Source organism: Mercurialis annua, linkage group LG3 (assembly GCF_937616625.2).
Source record: "Mercurialis annua linkage group LG3, ddMerAnnu1.2, whole genome shotgun sequence".
Lineage (NCBI taxonomy): Eukaryota > Viridiplantae > Streptophyta > Magnoliopsida > Malpighiales > Euphorbiaceae > Mercurialis > Mercurialis annua.
The window spans coordinates 63,201,150-63,227,025 of record NC_065572.1 but is presented as its reverse complement, the minus strand read 5'-3'; the positions used below and the strand labels follow the sequence as shown (position 1 = coordinate 63,227,025).

At 33.3% G+C, this 25,876-nt stretch overlaps 4 protein-coding genes and 1 long non-coding RNA gene across 6 annotated transcripts; 3 read left to right on the top strand and 2 right to left on the bottom strand.

Moving 5' to 3' along the window:
- Positions 1–542: 542 nt before the first annotated feature.
- LOC126673194 (tRNA(adenine(34)) deaminase, chloroplastic) lies at positions 543–6,783 on the top strand. 2 transcript variants are annotated; one of them, XM_050367207.2, is made up of 4 exons: positions 544–4,047; positions 4,130–4,217; positions 5,529–5,656; positions 6,391–6,783. In XM_050367207.2, the coding sequence occupies exons 1-4, from the start codon at positions 740–742 to the stop codon at positions 6,659–6,661; spliced, it is 3,795 nt and encodes a 1,264-aa protein (XP_050223164.1). In that variant the 5' UTR covers positions 544–739; the 3' UTR covers positions 6,662–6,783. The 2 variants fall into 2 exon arrangements, 1 of the variants encoding a protein (XP_050223164.1); XR_008790300.1 differs by lacking the exon at positions 4,130–4,217 and having other exon boundaries at positions 543–4,047; positions 6,391–6,525.
- Positions 6,784–7,963: 1,180 nt separating this feature from the next.
- LOC126675185 (lysine-rich arabinogalactan protein 19) lies at positions 7,964–9,013 on the top strand. The gene is made up of 2 exons (XM_050369788.2): positions 7,964–8,659; positions 8,763–9,013. Exons 1-2 carry the CDS (start codon positions 7,997–7,999, stop codon positions 8,862–8,864), a joined length of 765 nt encoding a protein of 254 aa, XP_050225745.1. The 5' UTR covers positions 7,964–7,996; the 3' UTR covers positions 8,865–9,013.
- Positions 8,968–11,680, bottom strand: LOC126675186 (uncharacterized). The gene is made up of 4 exons (XM_050369789.2): positions 11,491–11,680; positions 11,263–11,380; positions 10,309–10,437; positions 8,968–9,234 (listed from the first exon to the last, which is right to left on the bottom strand). The coding sequence occupies exons 1-4, from the start codon at positions 11,634–11,636 to the stop codon at positions 9,127–9,129; spliced, it is 501 nt and encodes a 166-aa protein (XP_050225746.1). The 5' UTR covers positions 11,637–11,680; the 3' UTR covers positions 8,968–9,126.
- An 895-nt stretch (positions 11,681–12,575) lies between these two features.
- LOC126675394 (phosphate transporter PHO1 homolog 1) lies at positions 12,576–18,945 on the bottom strand. The gene is made up of 14 exons (XM_050370032.2): positions 18,489–18,945; positions 18,108–18,408; positions 17,308–17,716; positions 17,170–17,218; positions 16,748–16,819; positions 16,365–16,494; positions 15,509–15,629; positions 14,948–15,197; positions 14,749–14,853; positions 14,413–14,457; positions 14,171–14,323; positions 13,675–13,953; positions 13,272–13,408; positions 12,576–12,899 (listed from the first exon to the last, which is right to left on the bottom strand). Exons 1-14 carry the CDS (start codon positions 18,702–18,704, stop codon positions 12,809–12,811), a joined length of 2,358 nt encoding a protein of 785 aa, XP_050225989.1. The 5' UTR covers positions 18,705–18,945; the 3' UTR covers positions 12,576–12,808.
- Positions 18,946–24,833: 5,888 nt separating this feature from the next.
- LOC126671493 (uncharacterized) lies at positions 24,834–25,618 on the top strand. Its single transcript, XR_007639020.1, has 2 exons — positions 24,834–25,428; positions 25,528–25,618. It is a non-coding gene; the product is annotated as an uncharacterized LOC126671493 (long non-coding RNA).
- The last annotated feature ends 258 nt before the right edge of the window (positions 25,619–25,876 follow it).

Here is a 25,876-nt window from a genome sequence, read left to right as displayed (position 1 = left end):
ATGCTAGAACAGAATTTATAATAGAAATAAAAATACAAGAACTTTTTAATTCTCAAACGCCTCGGGATAGTGTTTACAAGTTATTCGACAATATTTAATTTTTAGGGTCAATATCATAAAAATTCACCAATTATACACATTTTCTTATTTTAATCACATTTAAATTTTCTCATTTTCATGCACGAACTACCACTTTTTCTCAAATTCATGCACGGTGTTGAGTTGTCACGGCTCTATTGGTGTAATTAGCTGAGGTTGAAGTCATTTTATATCAATGAATGATTGCCACCTCAGCACCAGCTGCACCACCGTGCATGAAGACATTAACCCTAATTTTTATAAAATATTTTTACTTTTTAGCTATTTTTTTAAAAGCCCGTTGTAAAAAGCCCTAAAATAAAAACAATTTTATCCTATAGCTTTATTGGGCCATCAAGACCAGTAAGCCGAGGATAAACAAAGCCCATATAGACTCAATTCCCAGCTGAGCCGAGTCAGAAGAAACTCAGCGAGTCAACTCAAAACGATTTCCAACAAAAGTACAAAAAAATAGTTAAAACAGTACTCTAGCATTCACCCTCTTCCAATCCAAATCCAGACATTAAGACATTCGATTTGGCCATCAGTTTCTGCATCAAAAACCTCACATAGCAACAGACAAACCCACATTTTTAAGGTAAAAAAAAGTTCTGTCTCATTCTCAATCCAACTTTCAAATGCTAATTAATTGATAGATTTAATGTATAACACTTACATTAGTTCAGCTGTATTCACACTTACTACAAAAGGGTCGCTTTTATTAAGTGAAACATTCGAAAAGAACCCATCTTTATCTCACTGTTGTAGTAGATCATGTTGTAGTTCTTGTTCTTGCTGTTGTGCATCATCATTTTCAACATATAGATTGCCTAGTGTAACCCCTAGTTTGTGTTATGGATTGAGGCAGTCTACTCTAATTCAATTATCACCTTGTAAGAGGTTGATTTTTGGCGGTAGGGACCGGTATTATTACCGGGTTCCGAGTTGTGATGATATTGATCATGGTTGTTTTGAGGTTTCGTGCTCTTTTGAGGAGACAGGTAGTGGGGAGAGAGTTGGGAGGGGGAGGAGGAAGGGGGGATTGGGAGGGTTGAATTTGCGGGGAAGGCGTCGGTGTTTGAGTAGTAGAGATGATGTTGATGATGTTTTAAGTTTGTTGAGTGAGGAGTGTTTAGGTGATGGAGATGAAAGTGGGAGTTTTTCGTCGAGAGTTGAGGTGGGTAGGAGAAGTGGTTATAGGGATGAGTGTCGAAAGGGGGGAAAGAAGAATGCTGGATTGCGTTTATTGGAGAGTGAATCCAAGAGTCAATATGAGTTAGTTAATAGAAGGAATGAAGAAAGCAAAGAGCGTCGAAGGAAGGAAGAGAGGAAAGAGTACAGAAAGGAAGATGAGAGGAATGAGAAGGACGAGAAGGAAGAAAATAAAAGTGTTTTCAGAGGTGAGAATCAGATAGGAAGGAAAGCAAGTTCTAGTTTTTCATCGTATTACTCATTGTCTTCATCAGGAGATTTTGAAAGTGACCGAGAAGCTCAAGATGAGCATATTGGGTTAATGGAAGAGTCATCAAGTGGATATAAGAAAGAGTCACAGAGTGAAGAGAATAGATTTAGGAGGGCAGCGGTGGAGGAGAATTCCGAGCAGAGAGCTAGTGCTGTAAGAATTGGTGCGGAATGGGATTTGAGAAAGAAAACTGAGAAGAAACTTACTGAGATTGAAGAAACACAGTCGATTAAAGATTCCTCACAATTGAGCTCAAGAACAGCAAGGACCAGTGAGAAAGAGTATGGGAAGGGTTCATATAAACGTCTTGATGACCAGAATGAGAAATCAACTTTGGAAGTCAATTTTGATAAAGAAACAAGAAAGAAATATAATCAGAGAGCAGACCGCATTTCAGATCAGTCTCATACCAGAACAGATTACCAGGAGATTACTGATACACAGGAAATTCAAAGAAAAAATGGAAAAACTGCTTCCCAGTCCCAAAGGCAGTTTGGTGCCGGAGAAGAAAACCTGATTGTAAATGCAAATTTGCTTGCGGAAAGAAGAAGTCGATATCATCAAACTGCCAGTGAAAGCATTGGAGAAGAAAATCTTAGGAGAGAAGCCCAGCAATCCTCCGAAATGTCAAAAGCTAGATATGATGATAGTGGGAGAGTTTCTCATTTGAAGAGTCAATCTGAGTCTATAATGTCCAATGCAGATCAAGAAGCTATTCAGAGAATTCAATCCAGAAAAGGGTCCCAAGGTATTGCCAACGTATCGGTGAATGTCACCAATGTATCAATGGTTAATGCTAGTGATAAAGAAAGAAGTTATGATTCTAAAGTAACTTCAGAGAAGAGAATAACTGATCAAGAAAGTAAGTCAGCACAAGCTGCAAAATCCACTCCAAAAATAAGAGAAAGAGATAATCAAACTAATGAAAGAATCACTGACATTAAATCAAGAAATGAGTCTCACAGGACTACTGAAGTATTGAATTTTCAGGAAACAACTTCTCAAGAGGCTTCCAATTATCAGGCATCCTTGCATATGGTTTCGCAAGCAAGAGTACGACAGGTTGAGGAAGGCGATTATAGAGGCTCACAGGCAATGACAGCGGCACCATCACGCCAAGTGCTAGATCGAGATGCATTGCATGTTAATTTAACTAGTGGCCTGGCAACCCAAGAAGTGCTTGGACAAACTTCTGAAAGCAGCTCTAGTGCTTTGTATACAAATTCAGGAGGGAAAACTCCAACTTCACTGGAGGAACCATATCGCAGAGATGGGAAGGCTCGTATTTATGGCGAGCCTTTGAAATCTCTGGCCCCTGAAGATGCTATTGGCTCAGCTTATCGTCTTGAGGAGTCATCCATGCAGTATGTGGGAGAATTCCTGGAGACGGCTAAGCATGAAGTGTCATCTTCTGAAGTCCAAAGGATAAAGAAATCTGACCAAAAATTGGTGGAAGGGAATGAGGACAAGAAAAAAAATTCAGGTCACTATGGTTCAGAAGACTTGCAGCTGAAGGAACAGAACTTAAGGCGATTGTCTGGGGGTTCTGGAGAGAAGGGTCCTTCTGATGTAATGTGGGATGTGACAGACTCATCCATTCAGGTACTTGCAGGGACAAAAGCACCAGAGGGCAGCACAACAGTTAGTAATACTGTTACTAAGAGGACCGGGAGGTCCTTGTGGAGTATTATAGGTGATGTTGTTCGACTGCGCTGGGGTTCACATGCTGAAACTCCCAAGTCAGCAAGAAAATCTGGTGGAAAGGGTTCATCAAATGATTCTGGTAGTGAGGCGTGGTTTTCTGGCCGTGACCCTGAAGAAAACAGTGACAAGAATGTGGAAAGGGAAAGAAGGACATCTAAAGAAGCCTCTTCTTCTCATCACCTGCGGCAAACTTCTAGTCAGGGTCAAGGGGAAACATCCGACACAATTTCTTCAAAAAGTGAAGTAAGACAGCTTGAGGCAGACACATCGTCTCCTTCTACTGTATGGAAAAGTGGGGTGACATCAAAAGGTATTTCCTCTCCATCTGAGGAGGAAAACCTGATTTGGGCACCTGATATAAAGAATATTGAAGTAAAACGGGAACAAGATAGAAACAGTTCTCATCTATTCCCTCCTAAAAAAGAAGTTGGGGAATCATCATCTGCACCACCGCCTTCTACGGCATTTGTTGTAGAGGAAAGTTATGGTCGGGGTAAAACTAATGTGTCTGTCAGCGGCTCAATAGAGCAACTGGTTGATGCAAAGTCAACTGAAATATTGGGCCCTGAAAAGATGGAAGGAGAATTGAAAAGAAGGAGACTCCAGCGGAACATACAAGTTCCAAAAGACAGATTTGATGAATGGGAAGAGGCATATATACGTGAAAGCGAGCAGCGGAAAATTGATGAAATGTTTATGAGAGAAGCTCTGCTAGAAGCTGAGAAAGCTGCCGATACTTGGGAGGTGCCTGTTGGGGCTGTTCTGGTGCAACATGGAAAAATAATTGCTCGTGGTCACAACCTGTAAGTTCTCTTAGTACTGTTGAATAATATCTTTATGGTTCTTGCTTTGTTTTGTGTTTTTAATTAGAGATTGATGTTCCAGTGTGGAGGAGTTGAGGGATTCAACTGCCCATGCAGAGCTGATTTGTATACGGGAGGCTTCAAATCAACTTCGGACCTGGAGACTCTCGGTGATTTCTTAATTCTTAGAACCAGTCTCCTCTTTGAAAAGATCAAGTTCTTGAGGAAACTGGTTGCGATTTTTATAATTTAAGATGTTTCCCATTTAGTAGATTGAAGTGGCATGTGAAAAGAAACAAAATTTTCTTATGAAATTTACATGGAGTGGAGGTTGATTTATAGATTAGAAAACTAAACAAACAATATGTAGGATGAAAAAAATGTACAGGGGTGGATGAGGAGCGCTCCTTGTGTTAGGATTCATTTAATTGAAATTATTGAATGTGAAAAAGCACTTCAAAAGAAATGAATAAGTATTGTAGAAAACTTGATTCTTTAGTTCGTTCAGTTTGGTGAAAATCGGAATTACTGCCGATCTAGGTCCGGCGGGAGTGAAGATTCATTGGGCTAATTAGCTAATGACTTCGAAGACTTCTCCATATGTGTATATGGATATGTGTGGAACTATTAAGCTTAGAATTCCACTATATGAAAACATTGCAGAATACCTGTGTAGCATGGAAACATATATGCTGAAACAGAAAATGCAGAACGGAGAAACATCATCTTTTGCAAGAATTAATTATAGATATAGAATTTTGGAGTTTCAGACGCGTTTTGATTTGGAATCAAAAAGCCGAAACATATGACTCAAAAAGTTATCATGCAATATAGTATACTAAATGCTTTAAGCATGCAGTGATTGGAATCGTTGACATCAAATTAACCATGTATCTATATTGGGAATAAAGACAAGAATGGATACTGTGTTTGCAAGAGATGTCGATCATTAATGCTTGTAGAGCCTTAGTTTTAGTAGAGAATGAGATATCATTATCTGTATTCAGAACCTCTTAACTTCCTATTAAATATGGTGAAGCAACCATAATTTCTAGATGTGATTGCTTCAAACTCCTTGCTTATTTGTATATCTTGTCCTGTTTATTTCATATCGGAATTTCCAGCAATGTAATGCTGATCCAGCTCCCAATTTTTATCTTTTTAGCCTCTTTTTAAGGTTTTGTTTACTACTTGGAATTTTATGGTAAACAAAATCCTAAAAATTGGAATTCTAAGAAAAATAGTCTTCTTGAATTGAGTTGTCATTCTTGACCCATCTGTGTGCCATACTTCAAAACATTTGTCATTATTCCTATTATGCAAATATTAAATAGTGTAATCCATATGATTTTTAGAGGACAATGCATAGAGATGACATTGAATTCAGATGCTTTCTGAGGGGTTTGTAATCCCACTTTAGGAGCATTACTTTTTCAAATGTCACAATGTAATTATATTGTTTTGCCTTTGTTGAATTTCAGGAGACGACCCTTTATGTTACGCTTGAACCATGCGCTATGTGTGCTGGAGCTATACTTCAAGCAAGAATAGACACTCTTGTATGGGGAGCTCCCAATAAGCTTCTTGGTGCTGACGGAAGCTGGATTAGGTAAGCAAGTATACTTTTCTTCAAAATTTTCTTGCCTCAGACATTACTCTAGCATGTTGCGCCTCCTTTTTCTCTTCATTTTGTTGAAATTCTTATGGATGAAGCAGATGAAGATTCTTTTAATCTTTCTAATAAAGAGGCATCGAATCTATTGCATGAAAACGGAAACGCACTGAAATAGAAAATGGCGAAATTATTATTATAAGAGTAGGTTATAACTTTAAAGGTTTGGAATTTTAGAAGTGTTTCCGGAATAAAACACGAAACTTTCAGTCGTTGGATTCAACAAGTTCCCATGCAATATAAGGCATTGGTACCATTTTCAAAGTTTAGGAACATAATTGGTCCACTTTGCTTCGAAAACTGGTTGTTGAAGTGGTTAGATCACTCATTAAATTACTCCAAATGTAAAGAATTATGAACGCAATCAGCTTGGTTTTTGAGGCTTTTATTTTTGAAATACACTTGCACCAGTCTTTATTTATGTTTACCCCTCCCATTTTACTTCTATTAGCAGGAATGCCTTAACTAATTCTAGCATTTAGATTGACCAAAAAGAAATATAAAATATTTGCTGGAATAGGATAATATATATATCAAAGTGCCAGGAAACGAAATTAATCTCGTAATCCACGATCAATGCAAATAATTCGTATCAGCTCAACTTATAATAACTTTCAGTTTTAAGATCTGTTACATTCATGAGGTTTTAATATATGATGCACATTTTGCAGACTGCTTCCTAACGGAGACGGAGGAAGTGGATCTGAACTGTCAGATAAGCCACCTGCTCCAGTCCACCCATTCCACCCAAACATGAAAGTCCGACGAGGGATAATGGCATCGGAATGTGCTGATGTAATGCAACAATTCTTCCAACTCAGAAGAAGGCAAAAAGCCAAGAATGAAGATGTGCCACTGAATCCCTCTCTTCCCATTGCGAGTCATCAATCAAAATTTCTCCATAAGATGCATGATATTTTCCATACCTTGTTGTGTTTGTAAAATTATAGTTCAGTCTTCTCTATTGCATGTAAACTTGTTGAGTTCTACATTTTATCATTTAATCTATTTTTCTGGTAACCTATTCTTATAAATAATGCTATTTTGTCGGTTTTGTTTTGGCATTTGACGTTTCTGTTTTCGAGTTATATTGGTCTTACTAGACTTATGTACTAGCAAAACTAAATTTTCAAGACCCGGTAACGATATGTAGTTGTCGCTTGAATTGTACGTCGAAATTAATATTGACGTACTGATGATGATTAGTTACGAGATGCATTAGCAATCTCTGCTTCCGGATTATGCGATACATCAGCATAAAGAAAATACTTGAAGAGCAAGGAACCAGAAAATGGTTCCTGAACTTGTTATCAAACTGACAGGGACTACTTACCAATGTTTAGGTTATGTTAGGATCAACATCAATTGTAGGTAAAAAGATTTGCCACATTTGCCATGAGACATTAACAAACCATTTACAGGGTAAGACTGCTCCTAAAACTCAAACTTGAACTTCAAGTAAATGCTTTATATACAAAAACATGTTGATTTTTTGCATTTCATCTTCCTACCTTGAAGAAACTAAAAGTCTTTAACATCATTTAGTTATTCCTTATTTAGGGTTCTTTTAACACTTCTGCATGATAACACCGGTTTAAAATCGTATAACCGAAAATGAATGTTTCAGAAACCGGATTGGCGACGGAGTTAAACGCTTCTTGTGGTTTCCAGTTCTTTGCATTTTTACTGTTCTAAGAAGCTGAATAAAAAAAAAATCAAGTTTTAAAGATAGAATAAATCAGACTAGCTTCCGATTCCGATCGAGCTGGTCGAACCGAACATCCGATTCAGGTTTTAAAACCATAAAGAATCTCCAAGACTGCATATATGTTGTACGAACTTATTGAGTTGGACATTTCAGCAATCCGTTTTTAATTCCAAAACTCTGAAACGCCATATTTCATAACTTACTTTCATACAAATATCATTTCGCGGTTCCGTTTCAATGTTTTTCATTTTAACTTTTCAGTTTTGTTGAAGATAGTATATGATCAATGACGATATGAAGGCTAGTATAACCAAAACTTAAAAAAGGTAATTCCCTCTTTCTTTAGCAATGCTTCAGAATGAATTCCAGGATTGTGCAATGGCCCACAAGCTGTAAACTTGGCAGAAAAAACACTGTCACTCCAAATCATCAGAAGAAATGTAGCATTCATATGAAGACTACATTTCTCCCTCCAACATTTCACACCAACCATTTTTTCTTTTTTATAAAGTTGATCTTGTCTACTACTATATAAAATCACTATTTCTTTTGTTCACAACACAACAAAAATGGCTTGCAGGTATTTGCCTTTCATATTGGCTTGCTTCTGTATCCAATTAATCATTACCAATGCTCAAGGGCCAGCAGCGTCACCGGTAACTTTGCCGACCACACCCCCTCCAATAACCGCCGTGCCTCCACCGACAATTATAACTCCTCCACCTACAACTACCCCAGCTGCACCAGTACAACCACCAGTGACTGCAGCAATGCCTCCAATTGTGACTACTCCGATATCACCAGCTATTAGTCCCGTTGTTCCACCTCCACCTCCACAACTTCCACCACCAATAGCACCTCCAGTGGCAGCTCCAGTTCAACCACCTGCATTACCACCTCCACCGGCTACACCACCACCTGCTTTACCGCCACCACAAGTGGCTCCTACTCCAGCACAAGCACCTCCAGCACCAGTGCCAGCACCAGTGCCAGCACCAGTACCAGCTGCTTCATCACCAGCCCCTGTACCGGCTCTTCCACCACCGGCCCCAACACCTGAACTAGTACCTTCACCTGCACCAGCTCCTTCTAAGCACAAGAAGAGACACAGGCACAAGCATCATCATCATGCACCAGCTCCAGCACCAACTCCCCCCAGCCCTCCTGCACCACCTACTACTACCACCGCGGCAGAATCTGATGATGCAGCCCCTGCACCATCTCCAAATCTGGTATTCATTAAGATCATTCATTGCTTTCAAATAATTGAAAACTATGGACAAGACTATCATTTATTATTGTAAATAACTATTTTCTTGACTTTTTGACTTGCAGAATGGAGGAAATGCATTACACCAGCTAGGAGGAAGGTCTGGAATGCTGGCAAAGACATTAGCTATTGCCTTTCTGCTGTTTATGACAGGCTACAAATTCTAAAAATCTCATATCGTAAAGAAAGATAATTTTATGTGTACAAAATAAAACATCAATTAAAAATTTATATGAATAGGACATATAATGTAAAAGACATGCAAATGGATTGTCAAAATTTTGTATTTTTTCAATTTATACCAATTATTCTTTTACATTGATTCTTACAAGTTAGTTTGCAAAAAAGACAACATCTGAATTCTGAAGTATAATCCTACATGAAAATATGGAAAAAAAGACGTGCAAACACTGAATTCACTGCCACATATCAAACTTGTTCCGTATTTGATTCTGAACTTACTTCCTCCCGCAAATCATACTCGACTACAAGACCAAGATTATCAGCTAACTTGTGATACTTCTCACATCCTGCACACTAATCAGAAGTACCACTTGGTGGTCAAAAAAACATGAAAGCTTCTACGTCACAATATAACCATAAACAGCCAAAGAATTACATTTCCTCTAAGGTAAATTAATTAAAATTCAACTATGCTAACTTAAAGATATTTCTAATTCTATAGCACAAGCAGCAACAAGCTTATAAACTAGAACATAGTAATATGCCAAAAGTTCTAGCTAGCAGCATGATTTATGCAGCCAAAAGATAAAATTACAGTTAATATCTATCCAAATCTTATGCTGATATGATCATTTGGTCAAATATATCAGTGAAACCAATATAGGAATGGCTAGAATTCCAACTGCAAAGGAGATGATTATAATCTTAACAAATCAAATCAAAATTGTCTTAAAGTTTAGGTATGAAGCATGATTCTGGAAGAACTGATGATGAATAGTAAATTTAAAAAGCAGAAAGATAACACATCAAACTAAGCAAAACACAAAATCAATCAATTTCATTTGCATTGTCTTGTGCTAGAAGCTGTTCTTCTGCTAAAGAACAAGAAAAAATTCCCAAGTAATAAAAAATATAATTAAACCATTAATTAATGCACAAATTGATTAGTACAAAAATATGGATTCAAAACTATAACTAACTTTAGGTGTAACTTATATACATATGTTACATGATACTCTAATATCCATGGACCAACAAAAACACCATAATGGTTTTCTAATATTCATTAAGGTCAAAGATTTCAGTGGTAAGTTGGCTGTGTATAACAAGCATATTTTATATCAACTAAAATTAACAGAATTTTCTATATGAAAAATGTAGATTTTTCATCCTTTGACAGTACTTAAGAGTTCTCCTTAATCTAAGATAACTCGCAATAACTCTTTTGGCTTCCGCCAGCATGGTATTCCAAGTAACGGTTATTAACATTTTTATGTGCAAAATATTCTTTGTTTTTTTTAGTTTATGTTAGAAATACTGAAAAACCACATATCAAATCTACATCACAATAAATGTCTGATAGCCATCCTGTCGTCAGGGAACTGATATTATTAATATGTTATCAAGTGAAAGCCCACAAATAAATACCTGTACATAAACAAGCCCCCGTTCATAAGCTAGTCGATTTATCAGCCTCTCTGTTCTTTCATTACATTGACCACAAGTAAATTGCACAAGCAAGCTTCTTCTGGGTAGCTTTGTATCAATAATTACACCCTACCAAGAAGAATGCAGATTATGCGTAAGGTTAATCTCTAATTATGTAACAATACTGGATAAATTCTAACCAGTGTGAAATTTAAATTTAAAGCAGTGGAAGGTCCAGAGTTAGCCACTCAAACAGTACTATGTAAAGAAAAATACAGGAGAGGTAAAGAACTAGTTGGACCTCCTTATACATGTTTAAACACGCGAAAATAAATTTGAAAAGATTAAAAGCTGAAGACTAAAAACTCTGTGCTGTAGAGTTTTAAAATGTACAAAGCTTTTGCCGGGTTACATAATTTTTTCTCCACTTTTATGATCTTTAGCTAATTACCAAGAATTAAACCAGTAATTGATCTGCAAAGTGTTGAACTGGTAGAATTATTTAAAGATTGATAAGAATAATGCACGATATTTTTCCTTATATATTTTAAAGCGGCTACACACGTCCTGTCTAATAGAAAAGTTATCAAATTCAGTATCACGGTAGAATAAGCCATGCGACTACCAAAAAAATAGTGTTCACATCATCTACAATGTAAACTCTGCTGGAGCACAAACGTAGAGTTCATATGAGTTATAACGCAAAACACCGTAGAAGTTCCAATGCAAATGGTTGTACAATACACATGATTCATTTTGTAAAACTAAAGCTAGTCGTAAGTAGAGCGATTACTTAAAAAAAGAAAAACACTAACAATCAATTCCCATTTGCATTTGTAATCTTTCAGCTTGTCATAGCAACTAAATTCTCAATCAATCATCATAATAACAGAACAAACGAATCATAATTAACATATTTAACTAATTAAGCTAAGAATACATTAACACAGCTACCTCATCCGAAACAGAAGCAGCGGGTTCCGCTTCCGGGTATGTATCAGAACCGCCATCCACCAACCCGCGTGAATGTTTGGGCGATAAAGATACAATCTTTCTTTGACAAATTCTCAGCCTGTAAAAGCCCACAACACAAAATAAATTAAAATTTTACTACTAAACTAGTGAATTTTTACTAAACTTTAAACAAAAGTGAAATATTTCATTAGGGTTTTGAGTGGTAACCTGGGGAATGAACAGAAAGGCTGCGTCTTTGATGAAGATATGGGTTTAAGGAAAAGCGAATAAATGGGGTTGCGGGTTGAATTGGGGAGACAAGTTGTGGCGGGAAGGAAATTGCAGTTGCAGTAAGTAAGAGCTGGAGCAGCCATTTTTGGCGATAGGTTTTGAATTGTGATTGAAATATAAAAACTCATATACTTTTTAATTTTTATTTTTTTGACTCAACTTTAGTTAATTAGCAAATTACTCTAAACCCTCCGCATTCCATAATTCACAGTTTTATACCCTTATTTGAAAATTAAATGATTTGGTTCTTTATTTTTGATTTTGCAAACACTTACAACCTTCTGTTAAACAGAATAAAATGCGAGGTATCAACTTGTTTGAAATGAGATAGCAAATCGTTAATGGAATTAAAAGTGAGGTATTAAATCGTTAACATAAAAATAAGATAACAAATCGTTTGAAAGTAAATATCAAATTATTAATGGCACTAACGGAAGCTTTTGACTGTTGACAAAATCAAAACTCAGATATTAAATCGTTTCATTTTCAAGCAAAGAGTATCAAACTGTAAATTATGTTAAATATGAGGGGTTTTAGAGCAATTTGCTATTAATTTATTTTTTCAATAAACATCAAAAAAATTGTTATGTTACCAAATTTTGCTGAGTAAAGGATTGGTAAAACTTGTGATTTGGATTAAATAAGTCAATTTTAGTCATTTTAGTCAATTAAAAACAATATTTTTCGTTTTTCTATCAATTAAGGATATTTTACAATATAAATAACTTCAAAATCGAGAAGTCCTAAAAGTAGATATAATATCCTTAATTGACTTAAAATAGAGAGTATTCTTCTTAGTTGATCAAAATAGCTTATCTGATCACGAGACACGAATTCAATGACCGCGTTAACCCTTTACTCAAAAACTTTTGGTTGTCGGAAATAATTTTAAAATTCCCGAAACTTTATATTTATAATCTATTCTTATAACATTAGTCATTTTTTTCTATTTCCTTAAGAATTTTTTTCGCATATTTTATATCTGTGCTATAATAACAAGCAACACAACGAGAACAATAATATTTGCAGAAGGCATCAATTTATGAAGATCATAAAATTGGTGTATACAAGTATGAATCATGACTAGTTTCCCATTATCCATGATTCAACAAAATAATCAAGTTGTTGTATTATTACAACAACTTGTGCAAGTACATTAATTTTCCTATGGGAAAAAATGGTTGAAAATTAAAATAATAGGTATCGTAAATGGCGAATCGAATCCTGTAATCAACTTCTGCCATTGGAGAGAGCATCAATCTTCTTCATCCACTTCATGAAAAGGAAGTGGCACTGTTTTAACTGCTCTAAATTTGCCTGCATTATTCAGATGCTCATTCTCCAACCTGCACACCATTCAAATAATTCCCCATTTAGTTGTATTATACTCACTCCATATCATGAAAATGAAAGGTATATTGCACGGAAATGGAAACGCTCAAACGGAAAAATGATTTTTGTTTTATAAAATTATGCTATGATAGAAAGTTTTGAAATTTCTCGAGCGTTTTCTGAAATGGTACATCTTTTATAATGAAATCTGGACTAGTGGTTAAGTTCGGATTGTCAGGAGTCAGAGGTGGACTAAATAGTTCACGTGTCATTTAGTCCGGACTGAAAAGAAATTATGGTTCCGCCAGTGCGTAGGACTTGACAAGTGTTTCGCACAATAAAGGAAATGATTAGAGAAACGTGAGACTGATTAGTGTGTAATTTACCTGTAAAAATTCCAATGTCCTCTTCTGATGACTTCAAGGGCAGCAAAAAACAGCCCAGTTACTCTGTAATCTACTTGTCCGAATTTTGAATGCAGAACTGTCTGTAACCAAGCAAGCCTCAGGACAAGGTTCAAACCCTGTACAAGAATTACCAAAATGAGTATTTACAGTTTGATTTGCCACTGAAATGATCTGTAATTGCAGACAGAATCTAATTCTGTATCATGTTCGGGTCGAAAAATCAGAATCTTAATCTATTATTTACCAAAATGTTTCAAATCAATCCATTTGCTATAGGAATATGTTCATTAGCCTCATTCTCATATGATATATTGATTTGTCCTATCAGAAGAAGAGAATAATTCTGAAAGGTGACAGAAAATGTTGTGGATTAATATTATACCATGGAGAAGTAGTAAATGAACTTTCGACGAAGGATTAATTCGTTCCGTAGCCACGGATTCTTGGAATTCACTTGAAGCAAACCCCAATCTTTTACAAAATCCCAATACAATTGGTAAATTGTTGCAACACTTGACATTATCACAACTAGACATAACCATCCTGTACTTTTTTCTTTCTCATATGCTACTTTTGCTCCTGCTGCTAACATTGCTGACACATACTTTCCGAGATTCACTAGGTGACTCGTCTCCCCTTCGTCGAACCATCTCCTAGCACACTGAATCACACACAAAAACATCAATAAAATGACTCATTTATGTAGCACGTAAACAGAAATGTCAAAACGAGAAACGAACATATGGAAAACAGTGAAAGGAAAATTTTTACGAGAATAAATTGTAAATATAGAGTTTCGGAGTTTTATAAGCATTTTTTGAAATATAAATGTAACTTCAAAACATAAAATTCGAAAGTTTCGAAAGCAAAATTCAGACCTGCATAGCTCTCCAGTAGTAGGGCAGGAAGGAAACTGCGTAAGCAAGATCGCGGTAATGCTCAGCTCTCATGCAGTAGCCATAATCCTGAGTTTTGAAGCTTCCTGTTACGTAGTAACACACCACATACTCCAAATTTCTAAGAGCTGGCACCTATTTTGTGACAAATTTCATCAGTTTACCATTAAGTTTAGGCATCTAAATGAATTTTATCATTAAGTTTAGGCATCTAAATAATATACCTGACTACAAAGCTGATCAGCCATGAAGAAGTCAAGCATCACAACCTGCAAAGACAATTAGTACATATTCGGTTAGTAGCAGTTTCAAAACTGTTGCAACAGTATATAAGACACCGAAAAAATTACAGTTATACCCCGTCATTGGAAAAAAATACAAATATTGTACTAGCAATCAGGTATATATTACAACAGGAAAAATATAGTAGATTCATAATAGATCTAAAGTAAGTATGTAACGGTATTAGCACATTCGACAACGAATCGTGCTGTAAGTGATTTATGTGGTAGCGGTATGAAATTATCTAATGAAATTAAATAAGGAAGTTATTTTGTTACCTTATAGAGAGGTGACATAACTATATTCCGAATAGCACAAAGGAACCGGTATCGACTCGACCCGTAACATATGTTAAAAGGGCAGAGGAGCAGTAACAAGAAAATCTGAAACATAAATGAAATAAAAAATATTAAATTTCAGGACTAATTTAAAAGATTATAGTAAGATAATTAGAAATTTTATGATAAAAAAATTTACCAATAAAAGAAAACCAGGAATGGCTTGAACTTGATAATATGAGTACCCTTTTGTAAGAAGAGATAAATGAATAAACATAACTCCTACTACAGCAGTCATGGATACAGTACTAATCAAGAACACATCTCTGTATTTTAGCTCTTTTGTAGGAGCTAATTCAAATATGAAACTGTAATTAATTCTTGTCTTTCTCCACATGAAAATGTTGCAACCATATAGGAACAAGTGTAGAAATATCAGGCTGAACATGCTGCAAATATATCAAATTTCATTTTATTAATAACAATCCGCCTTTAAACATAGTTATTACTGTTCGGTCCGTCCCAAATTGATAGATACTTTAGGATAAAATGAGTTAATTATGAGATAAAAATATGAATATCTTGTTCTTGGAATTAATATTGAAAATAAAATTTACATAAGGGCATATTATTTAATTACTTAAATAATAAATGGCTGCCGTCCTTCCGATGATTTGGGAGAAAAGAAATTTAAAAATTGTCTATCGATTTTGGACGGAGGAAATATTAAATTCTCATCTTAATTAATGTGGAAACTTGCCTAAGGACAGGATAGACAGTTTCCATGTAAACTGTATCAGGTTGCTGTCTATACATTCCAGTAATATGAGCCATTATAGCATATCCAGCAAGAAGAGCAATGAAGCATCCAGTGAATAATCCTGATAATAATAATTAAACATATAATTGATTAAGATGTTAAAATATTGTGCACGAAAATAGAAATAATTAAACATATAATTGATTAAGATGTTAAAATATTGTGCACGAAAAAAGAAATAATCAAACGATGTAAATGGCGAAATTATATTATTTTTATAAAAATTAATTATAAATATAATAAAATTTTAAAAGAGATTTCAAAAATAAAAATAAAATTTCAAAATGTAAATAAATTTGCATGTAGCATAGTCTTATCTTGACATTTACAAAAAAATTATATAATTTCTGACAAAAGAATAAAAGATTAAATTTCTTAGTCATATGTCCAATAGAAAATGTAGGCCATGGGAAGCTCACTCTTTAATTAAAAAAGTTTTTTGCATTGCATGAAATGAAACTAATTTGTTGTCTTTTATGCAAAAGTATTTTTTTTTCATGTTCAATCCTTGTACTATTTTTTTTTGTTTTATTTTAGTTTGTAAATCAAAAATGCTAATGGGTGTGTGGCATAATGGGACCTATGCTTTATCATCCACCAAATTTAAAAGTGAACCACTCCTTTTAGTGGCCTAATGGGTCCTTTCTCTTAAAATCTTTCTATTTGTTCTCACAAAATTTTAATGATCATATCTTTTGATCAAAATGATTGTTTATATAAAAAACACCCACTTACTAAAAAATAAATTATCCTATATTTCATAATAATAATAATAATAATAATAATAAAAACTCACCAATGAAGAAAGTTACACTATGTGATTCTTTATGTTGTTGAGGTTTAAGATATTTCATTCCTTTTCTTCTGTCCTCTTCAGAAAAATGTTTGATAAATAATTCCTCAACTTCATCTGCTAAATTCATTACCTATCACATTTTTGAGAATGATCATTAGCTAATTTGAACAAAAAAAAAACATATCTAAGTTTAATTTTTTTAGACACATATATGATATTTTGTGTGCAAGCATGAATAAAAGGATCAATTTCCACTTGAAAATGTCTGCAAATAATAAGACCAAAGAAATAGCTAGTGGAAAACATCTAAGAATTATATTTTCACCATTTCATAATTTTCATGTTTCATAGTGGATTTTAGGATTCAGTTTCATTAAATTTACCTTGTCTGAGCTATTGAAGTATGAGCTTTCAACAACTTTTAGATAGATCGGTAGAATTTGTTTTCCAGTCACCTAAAATGGTCATACAAATAAAAACACACCGATTAGAAAAATACATTGTTTAAAATAGCACGGAAACTTCTCGAGTTATTTTTAAAGTTTCGTATCCGAACACCCTTATGGAGAGCTCCCAAACTCAATATTTATAACATATTATTATAAAAAATTACGTTTTAGCATCTCGGGTTATATGTTTCAGCGTTTCATTTTTGTTTCCGTTTCCAAAAACCCTTATGGAACTCACTATCTATAACTTACTCTTATGAAAATTCCATTTCGGAATTTTTCGTTTCAGTGTTTTTGTTTCCGTGCTACATAAAATGCATTCTAAAGAGAAAGAAAATAATAACTTGTTGACTTACTTTATCAAACTTCTTCAAAATCTTGATAAAAGCTAGCATGTTCAAGTTCCTGAAAAGTGATTATAATTAAAGAATAATTAATCTTTTTCCATTACAAACTCCAAATTCAATAATGCAATTTGATAATGATTTTTTTACCTATAAGTCTTGAGATAACCCAATCCTTTATAAAGCTCAATCAAAGCACCTTTAATCATTTTTTCTGCATGGTGCAACTTTGTCTTGTTGATTTGCAATCTGTTTCCTTCAGGATTGCATTTCTTGGAGGATTGATTCACTAAATCTTCCCAAACTAGGTAACTAATTGCTGAAAATGTTCGAGTTGGATTTATTAGCGGAATGTTGATCTTCAGATTCTTTCCCTGACAGTTGAAAACTCGGCCCGAAAGTGATCTTAATTTGCTGTCTTCTCTTTTGATTCTCATTGATTTTGCTATTTCTTCTGATTTTGGAGAATCTATTTCTTCAGTTCTCTCCAATGTGTCTTCTGTGGTAGTTTCTTGCACCACTTGCTCTTCTTCTATTCTGTCTCTGACAGAGTCCTCCTCTGTTACAAAATAAGAAGTTTTACTTTTAGTGTTGCACGGAAATAAAAATGTTGAAACAGAAAACGCCACGGAAAAATGATATTTTCCAATAAGAATATGTTAAAATATAGAGTTTTAGAGTTTCATAAACGTATATAAAAATGAAAACGCTGGAAAACGGGAAAATGATATCTTCTTTTAAGAATATCGGATGAATATAGAGTTTTACGAGCGTTTTCGGAAACTGGAAACCTAATGTCGAAACATAGAAAATGAGATGTACTTGTACTAAAAAACGGAGAAATGATATGTTTTTATACAAATATGCTATAAAATATAGAGTTTTGAAGTTTTGGAAGTGTTTTTAGAAACAAAAACGAAACGCTGAAACGTAAAAAATGTGACTTATACCGCAAGTAATGGTGCAAGAAATGGAAGCATCCTCTTTAGAATCTTGAGAAGAAGAAACTTTTCCATGTTGTTGCTTCAATGCAGATTTGAGTTCAATAAGAATATCCATTTGTTTCTTCAAACAATCACCTCTCTCCATAAACTCTTTCTCTTTATTCTTGAAAAATTGATTAACTTTATTAAGTTGAAGATCCAAGCATGTAAAAAACTCTTGAACAGCATCAACATCATCGAATTGCTCAAGAAGTTCCGTCTCATACATATCGCCTTTACTCGCGGAAGACGCGAGCTTCTTGTGAACCTATCGAGAATATCAAATATCAAAATCGCATATATTCATTCTATAAAAAAATCAAGAAATAAGTTCAATAAGTTACATACTTGAATGGCTCCATGTTCCTTACGTTGATGACCAAATGGAAAACATTTCTTGAGAGAAGTAAAAAAAGAAGAAGCATTTTGATTAGGGTTTTTGTTATTATTAGTGTTGAGAAAATGAAATTTCTTGAGATCTTTCTTGAGTTGCCAATAATCAACAAAAGCTTCTTTCCATTCAGGAACAAGTTGCCCTTCAAATTGTTTAGAAAATTTAACCATTTTTTCTATTTTTTTTTTGTTGTTTTAAGTAAGTTTGAGCATGCACTAGTGTTTGAAAGTGTGTTGAAATGAGAGGGTGAAATTAGAATATATAGATGAAGGGGAGGGTGAGAATAGGAGGAATATGATGATTGATGTTTACTAAAGGCAGCATCATTCTTATACATATACTAATTATCCAATACTATTATGTTATGCCTCCTCCACTTGAAAAGTGGCAAAGGTTCGCCGGAAATTGACCAAATCGTCACCGGCCGGATGGATGGCGGTGACTCCTTGGCCAATATGTGAGCTTGTGGTTTTTGTTTTTTTGCAAGAGTATAGAATTTAAAGTGGGTGGTTGTTGCCACTGTGGATTCTGTTTATGCATACATTAAGTAAAAATGACATACATGAGGAGTCTGTGCATGGCAGTGGCGTATTCAGAAAATTTAGTCATGGAGCGAATGTAAAATCGATAATCTTTTGAATTAATGTCAAAAAGAATTATGAACTTTACACATTTTTCATTTTAATCACGCATTTTTAATTTTCTCATTTTCATGCACAAATAATTTTTTTTTCTCAAAATCATGCACCGTGCTGAGATTGCATTCAATCATTGGTGTAAAATGACCTCCACTTCATCGAATTACACAAATGAAGCCATGGCACTTCAGCACCGTACATGAATTTGAAAAAAAGTGGTAGTTCGTGTATGAAAATAAAAAAATTTAAACTGCATGATTAAAATGAGAAAACGTGTAAAGTTTGTGATTTTTTTTGACATTAACCCTAATTTTTTTTTACCAACCAGGATGAAGTTCATAATTGAGATTTTAGATATAAAAAACTTGCATCTCCAATTAACTTCGACCAGGACGGATGCATGACTCTATCTAAATGGCGGAGCAGCTAACATGTATAGTTAGGGGTGAGCAAAAACCAACTAAACTATTAATACGAGGTTAATATAATCCCACATTGTACAAGTAATACGAATGTAAAAAATTTGTAAATGTGAGAGATCAACCACCTATTAGCTCATGGCTGAATCTAAACACATTCATATGCATTTGAATCAGTGTTTTAAAAACCGGACCAGACCGGCCGGTCGGAGGCCAGTGGTCCGGTCTGAAACTACAAAAAACCGGATCTTTTGGTAGGACCGGATTAAACTGGTAAAAAATCGAATATTGAACCGGATTGGATCGGATTGAACCGATAAAAAACCGGTGAAACAGATTTTTTTCAATTTTTTTTAAGTTTATTAAATCGGTTGAACCGATCATTGAATCGGTTCAACTGGTTGAACCGGAAACCGGAAGACTCACCGGTTCGGCTACCGGTTCGATTTTTAAAACACTGATTTGAATTATTATATTCTAAGTCATTTATAATCAAATACTCGTACCATTTAATCAATAATATTTTAAATGTGGTATCAAAAAAAATCTCACTCATATTTTTAAAATTCTGGTTATCCATTTAATTATTCATTCCCAACAGCCCGGTTCGGTATTGTTGATGAGGATTTACACATTTTAAGGTCTTTTAACCTCATGTTTTTAATTTATATGGTCCCTAAACTTCTATTTGGTCTTATTTGATCCCTGGACTTTACAATTTTAATTTATCTGACCCCTGAATTTTCATATGATCTTATTTGATCCTTGAACTTAATATTTTTTAATGGAATAACTCATTTCTAGGTCTTTAAACTATACCTGTTTTTTTTTCATCCGGTTCTTAAACTATTTTTGTCTTTATCTGATCCTTCAACTTAGCGAAAAATCATTTTCGAGTCCTTCACTGACAAGAACAATGTCGTTTAAGTCAACAAATTGCATTTTCGAAAATAACAAAACGACGTTGTTTTTATCGTCCAGGGACTTGAAAATAATTTTCCGCTAAGTTGAAGGATCAGATAAGGACAAAAAATAATTTAAGGACCGGATGAATAAACAGGTATAGTTTAGGGACCTAGAAGTGAGTTATTCCTTTTTTTAATTTATCTACTCTATCAACTTTCATCCGCTAGGAAGTGCAAAAATTAAAGTTCGGGGACCAGATAAGACCAAATAAAAGTTTAAGGACCAGATAAACTATAAATGTAAAATTCAAGGACCAAATAAAATCAAATGAAAGTTTAGGGACCAAATAAATTAAAAACATTAAATTAAGGGACCTTGATATGAATTAATCCTTATTTTAATTGATATTTACTTGTTTATTTTTTGGAAAGTAAATAATTGAAATTTATTTGTCTTTTGATCCGATATTTCATTAGAACTTCCAATTTAAATTAGACAAATTTAAGCCTAAATATTTTTAAATTTTTCTTTACTTTATTTTTAAGCGTTTTCTTTTCTTTACTTGGTCCTTATATTTTCAAAAATAATTTTATAAATTTTTTTAATAAAAATACAAAAGCGTAGTGCATTTTTTGAGAGCAAAAAGTTACGGAAATACAAGGACTAAGTAGGGGTGGATCTAGAAAGAGCCTATGATGGGCAATTGCCCACCTTATAATTTTAAATCTCTTAAAAAATATTAATATATAATTAAATAATAAAATTTTACCATCTTATTCATAAAAAAAACTTTACCACCTTAAAATTTTGAGTTTGTCCACCTTAAAATTTATAGTTTGCTAGTTTTGTCCACCTTATAGTTTTTCATATAATCTTGCCCACTTTATAAAAAAATTCTGAATCCGCTAGTGGGATTAAGTACAAAAATAAAAGAAATTTATAAGAATATTTTTGAAAGTATAAGATTAAGTAAAAAAATAAAACGCCTAGATATGAAATAAAAAAATACAAAATACAAAAAACCTCACAATAAATTAAACTTTTAAATTATATAAAAAAAACTCACTATTTAATAGATTGTGGACTTGAATTGATATAAGAATATTAGAATAGGATGCCAAATATAATGTTACTTACGCGGTTTCCCTATAATTATAAGTGAACTATTTCATTAGATAGCTCAAATATAATTATTTTATTGGAAAAGTATTTGGAAATATACTTCTATTTTAGGAAAATTGAACAAAATGTGCTTAGGATAACCCCAGAAAAGTAAAATAATAATAAAAAAAAGACAAAGCCGAAGAGCATATAGGACTTAACTGATGATTAAGTACATATACGATTGAGTAATGCTATATAACCCTCATTTTTAACCCACATTTTGTTAACCCACCTTACGTGTCATTAAAAGAGTGGATGAATTAAAAGTTGAAATTTAAAATATACACTTTTGGAGGTGGATTTGACGAATTAAATGCTGCCACGTAAGGAGGGACAATGAAAGTGATACAGTATGATGGGTTAACTATCATTTTCCTATACGATTATGCATTCAAATTATAGTTAGTTTGGATTATCAAAATAAAAGTAATGGTATCTAACTGTTATTTAACTCTCTTTTCCACCAGACGTGATACTAAATAAGTGAAGCACTTCAAAAGAAAATTGGATAAATAAAAATTTAACACATAAGATAAAAAAATAAATGTGATCCAAATTGATGGATTATAAAATATCTCTTAGAAATAATATTTTTAAACAATTTGATTTTTTTAATTTTGCCTGTATCAGCAAGTTAAATAAGATTAAATTTCTTTCCGAACAATTATAAAAAAGTGTTTTCTCAATTTATCCAGCCAATAAAAATAAATATTAAATATGCAATTTTACGCTACATGGACTTGATTTCTTGAAAATAATTATGTAGTTTTACACATAGTATTTTCAAAAAATTATTTTTGAATACAACATGTCGTACATTAATTGATAATTTTAAATTTCTAATCAAATTACAGTCAATTTTTGAGATTTTACTAGAATTATTGTCAATTTTTAAAAAAATAATTAAAATTGTCAAATTATCAACTTTAGTTAAATTTATAATTTTTTTATAATAATAATACAAAAATTCGCGTTAATATCAAAATTGTAAAATAGATTGGTGAATTATTACAATTAACATACTGGCACTTCCAATCAGAAAGTTCTATGTTCTATTATTCTGTTGGTTAGTAGCACCACTGACACTTTCATATATCACATATGCTGCTCATCCACTCACAACTTGTTTACATTTTCAGCCATAACTTTATTTTTCAATTCATTTTAGGTTGTTTCCTTGACATGGATTTTGATAGGGGGTGTGCATTTGATTTAAACCTAACTAAATTGAGTCGAATTAAAAAATTTAAAAATTATTTTTTAAACCAAATTTAAATAGCAGAATTAGTTGATTTATTCAGTTCGGTTATATTATTTTAAGGGTAATTGATTCTGTAGGTCACTCAACTTACCTAACTTATTAAAATGGTCACTGAACTAAAAAACGCTACAAACTGATCATCAAACTTTGCTTTTTGTAACACAGGGAAAGTCACTATCCATTTCCGTCCTATTTTTGCATAGGTGGACACCGGACTTGTCAAGCTATTGGGCTATATCACTTGAAAAAAATAGGGAAGTTTAGGTATTTACTCCAAAAATGAAAATATTTGCACATTTTACCTCAACACAGAAAAGTTGCAGAAAATACCTCACGTTTTTTTCAGATTTATGTTTTTACTCTGGGTTTAAAAATATTTATGATTTTACTCCGTTATCATCTGGTTATCATAAATCCTTCTGTAATTATTTTTTTGCGCACGTTATCATCCAATTATCATAATCTTATCATATTTCATTATCATCTAGGTATCTTACTGCAGTGTTATGATAACAATATGATAATATACTGATACTGAGATGATAATCAGATATTGTTTTATCATAACATAATCATAGATATTATCATAACATTATCATATTTCATTATCATCTAGTTATCTTACTGCAGTGTTATGATAACAACATGATAATATACTGATACTGACATGATAATCAAATATTGTTTTATCATAACATAATCATAGATATTATCATAACATTATCATCTTGATACCATAAATATCATCATCTCGGTATCATATGATAATGTTATGATAACGAAATATGATAATATTATGATAACGATTTTATAATCAAACATTATTTTATGCAGAATTTTTTTCCCCGCAATGTTATGATAACTACATGATAATACAGTGATACTCATATGATAATCAGAGGCTGTTTTTTTATAAACAAAAATAATTTTTTCTGCAGTGTTATGATAATGTGATGATAATGCAGTGATACTCATATGATAATCAGATGCTGTTTTGTTTGCAGAAAATCATTTTTTTCATCACAAAATCGTTTTTCATGCAGCTTTTTAGATCTAAAATTGAAAAAAATCAAGATTAATTTATTTAGATCTGAAAGTTAAAATGAATTGTATTTATCACCACGAATTAAGAAAAAATCGCTAAAATCAAATATGAAAGAACGGCGGAGCGACGACGAAACGATGGCGGAGTGACAACGGATTGATGAAGGAACGATGACGAAAAAAAGAATGAAAATGGAGAAGAAAAGAAGAATAAAGAAGAAGAAGAAAAATGGCGAGAAAAAAAGAAAGCAGAGAAGAGAAAGAAGAAGAAAGAGAAAGGAAAGAGAAAGGGAAAAAAAAGTGACAGATAATATATGATTAGAGTAAAATAAATATGATTAGAGTAAAATAATAATAAAAAATAGGTATAATTATAATATAAATATGTCTTAGAGTAAAAAAATAATTATAATAAAAGGGTGAGGTATTTTCTCTATCTTTTCCTTCTTGAGGTAGGAAATCCTATTATTTTTAAAAAGAGAGTATTTTTCCTAATTTTCTCAAAAAAATACGAACAAAGGGTCAACGCGCCCCTTAAACTTGTAACATGGGGTCATCTAACCCAATTTATACTTTTTTGAGCAACTAACCCCAAAACTCTTCAATTTTGGGTCAAATAACCCATAATTATATTTTTAATGTGTGTAAAATATAAATCGGAGGCGATGGATGCAAAAATGTAATTAGATATTTCCCTAATTGTTGCGATATAATTATTCTAAACCTATTTTTTAAAATAAAAATATAAATTATGGGGTTATTTGACCCTAAAATGAAGAATTTTGGGGTTAGTTGCTCAAAAAAGTATAAATTGGGTTAGATGACCCGTGTCACAAGTTCAGGGGGCGCTTTGATCCTTTGTTCAAAAAAATACTTAATCCATCCTTCAATTTTATAAATAATTTTTAAAATAAAAATTATTAATTTTATTTACATTTTCATTATCTTCTACCTCTACCTATCTTCTACCTCCTCCATCCCGCACCACCAGCTGCGCCACCTCTACCCGCCGCCATGAAGCCCCCACTCTTCATCTGGGTTACACCAGATGGAAGAGGAACTTCGTCTGGTTCAAACCCAGACGAAGCTTTCGTCTGGGTTTGAACCAGACGAAGATCTCCATCTCTATTTACAGCCAAAACCCATCCCTTAAATCACTTGTAATGGCTTCTCTTTCAATCACCTCTTTATCTCATCCACCATTTTAAACCCATCATCACAAACTAGACACAAACTTAAAATCACTAAAATTAACTCCTAGATTCAACTTACATCTATTAAATTGTTTCCCTTTTTCCATAAAGCTTCAGACTTTAGCTTCTTAGAACCTTCAAAATGCCACAATCAAACCCAACAACCGCCCCTAGAGCTACCCTCGGTACCTGGACGGAATAAAGATTCGAATTTTTCAACTGTGTGCTTGAAAAAAATCTGATGACAGTGTAATTTGATGCATTACAAGGTCTGTTGTGTATGCTTCATTTTGTATTGCAATTGGGTTTTGTTTAACTGGTTCATTACCACCAGCTTATTTTGTAAGATAATAATTATGCAATCGTAGGTGGGTTACTGCGTTTTGGTTCCATTGAATCGAAGACAAAAACAGATTGGTGGGTGTTTTTATTTATGATTAAAAAATCCAATTCTTCTTATTGTTTTGATTTTTATTGTTTGCTATTATGTGTTTCTGATTCAATGGAACTGAGGGGATGGGTTCATGAATTTGAGTTGAACGATGGTAACGGAAATTTTAGGGAGATGGTGGAATTGTAAAAAAAAGTTCAATTTTTATTTTAAAATTATATGCAAAAATTAAAGGGTGCAAATTGATTTTTTCAGGTGATGTGGCTTGTGATATGTGGTGTAAATAAAATCCGGCTGCCACATTGGATAAATTTCACCGGAATCCA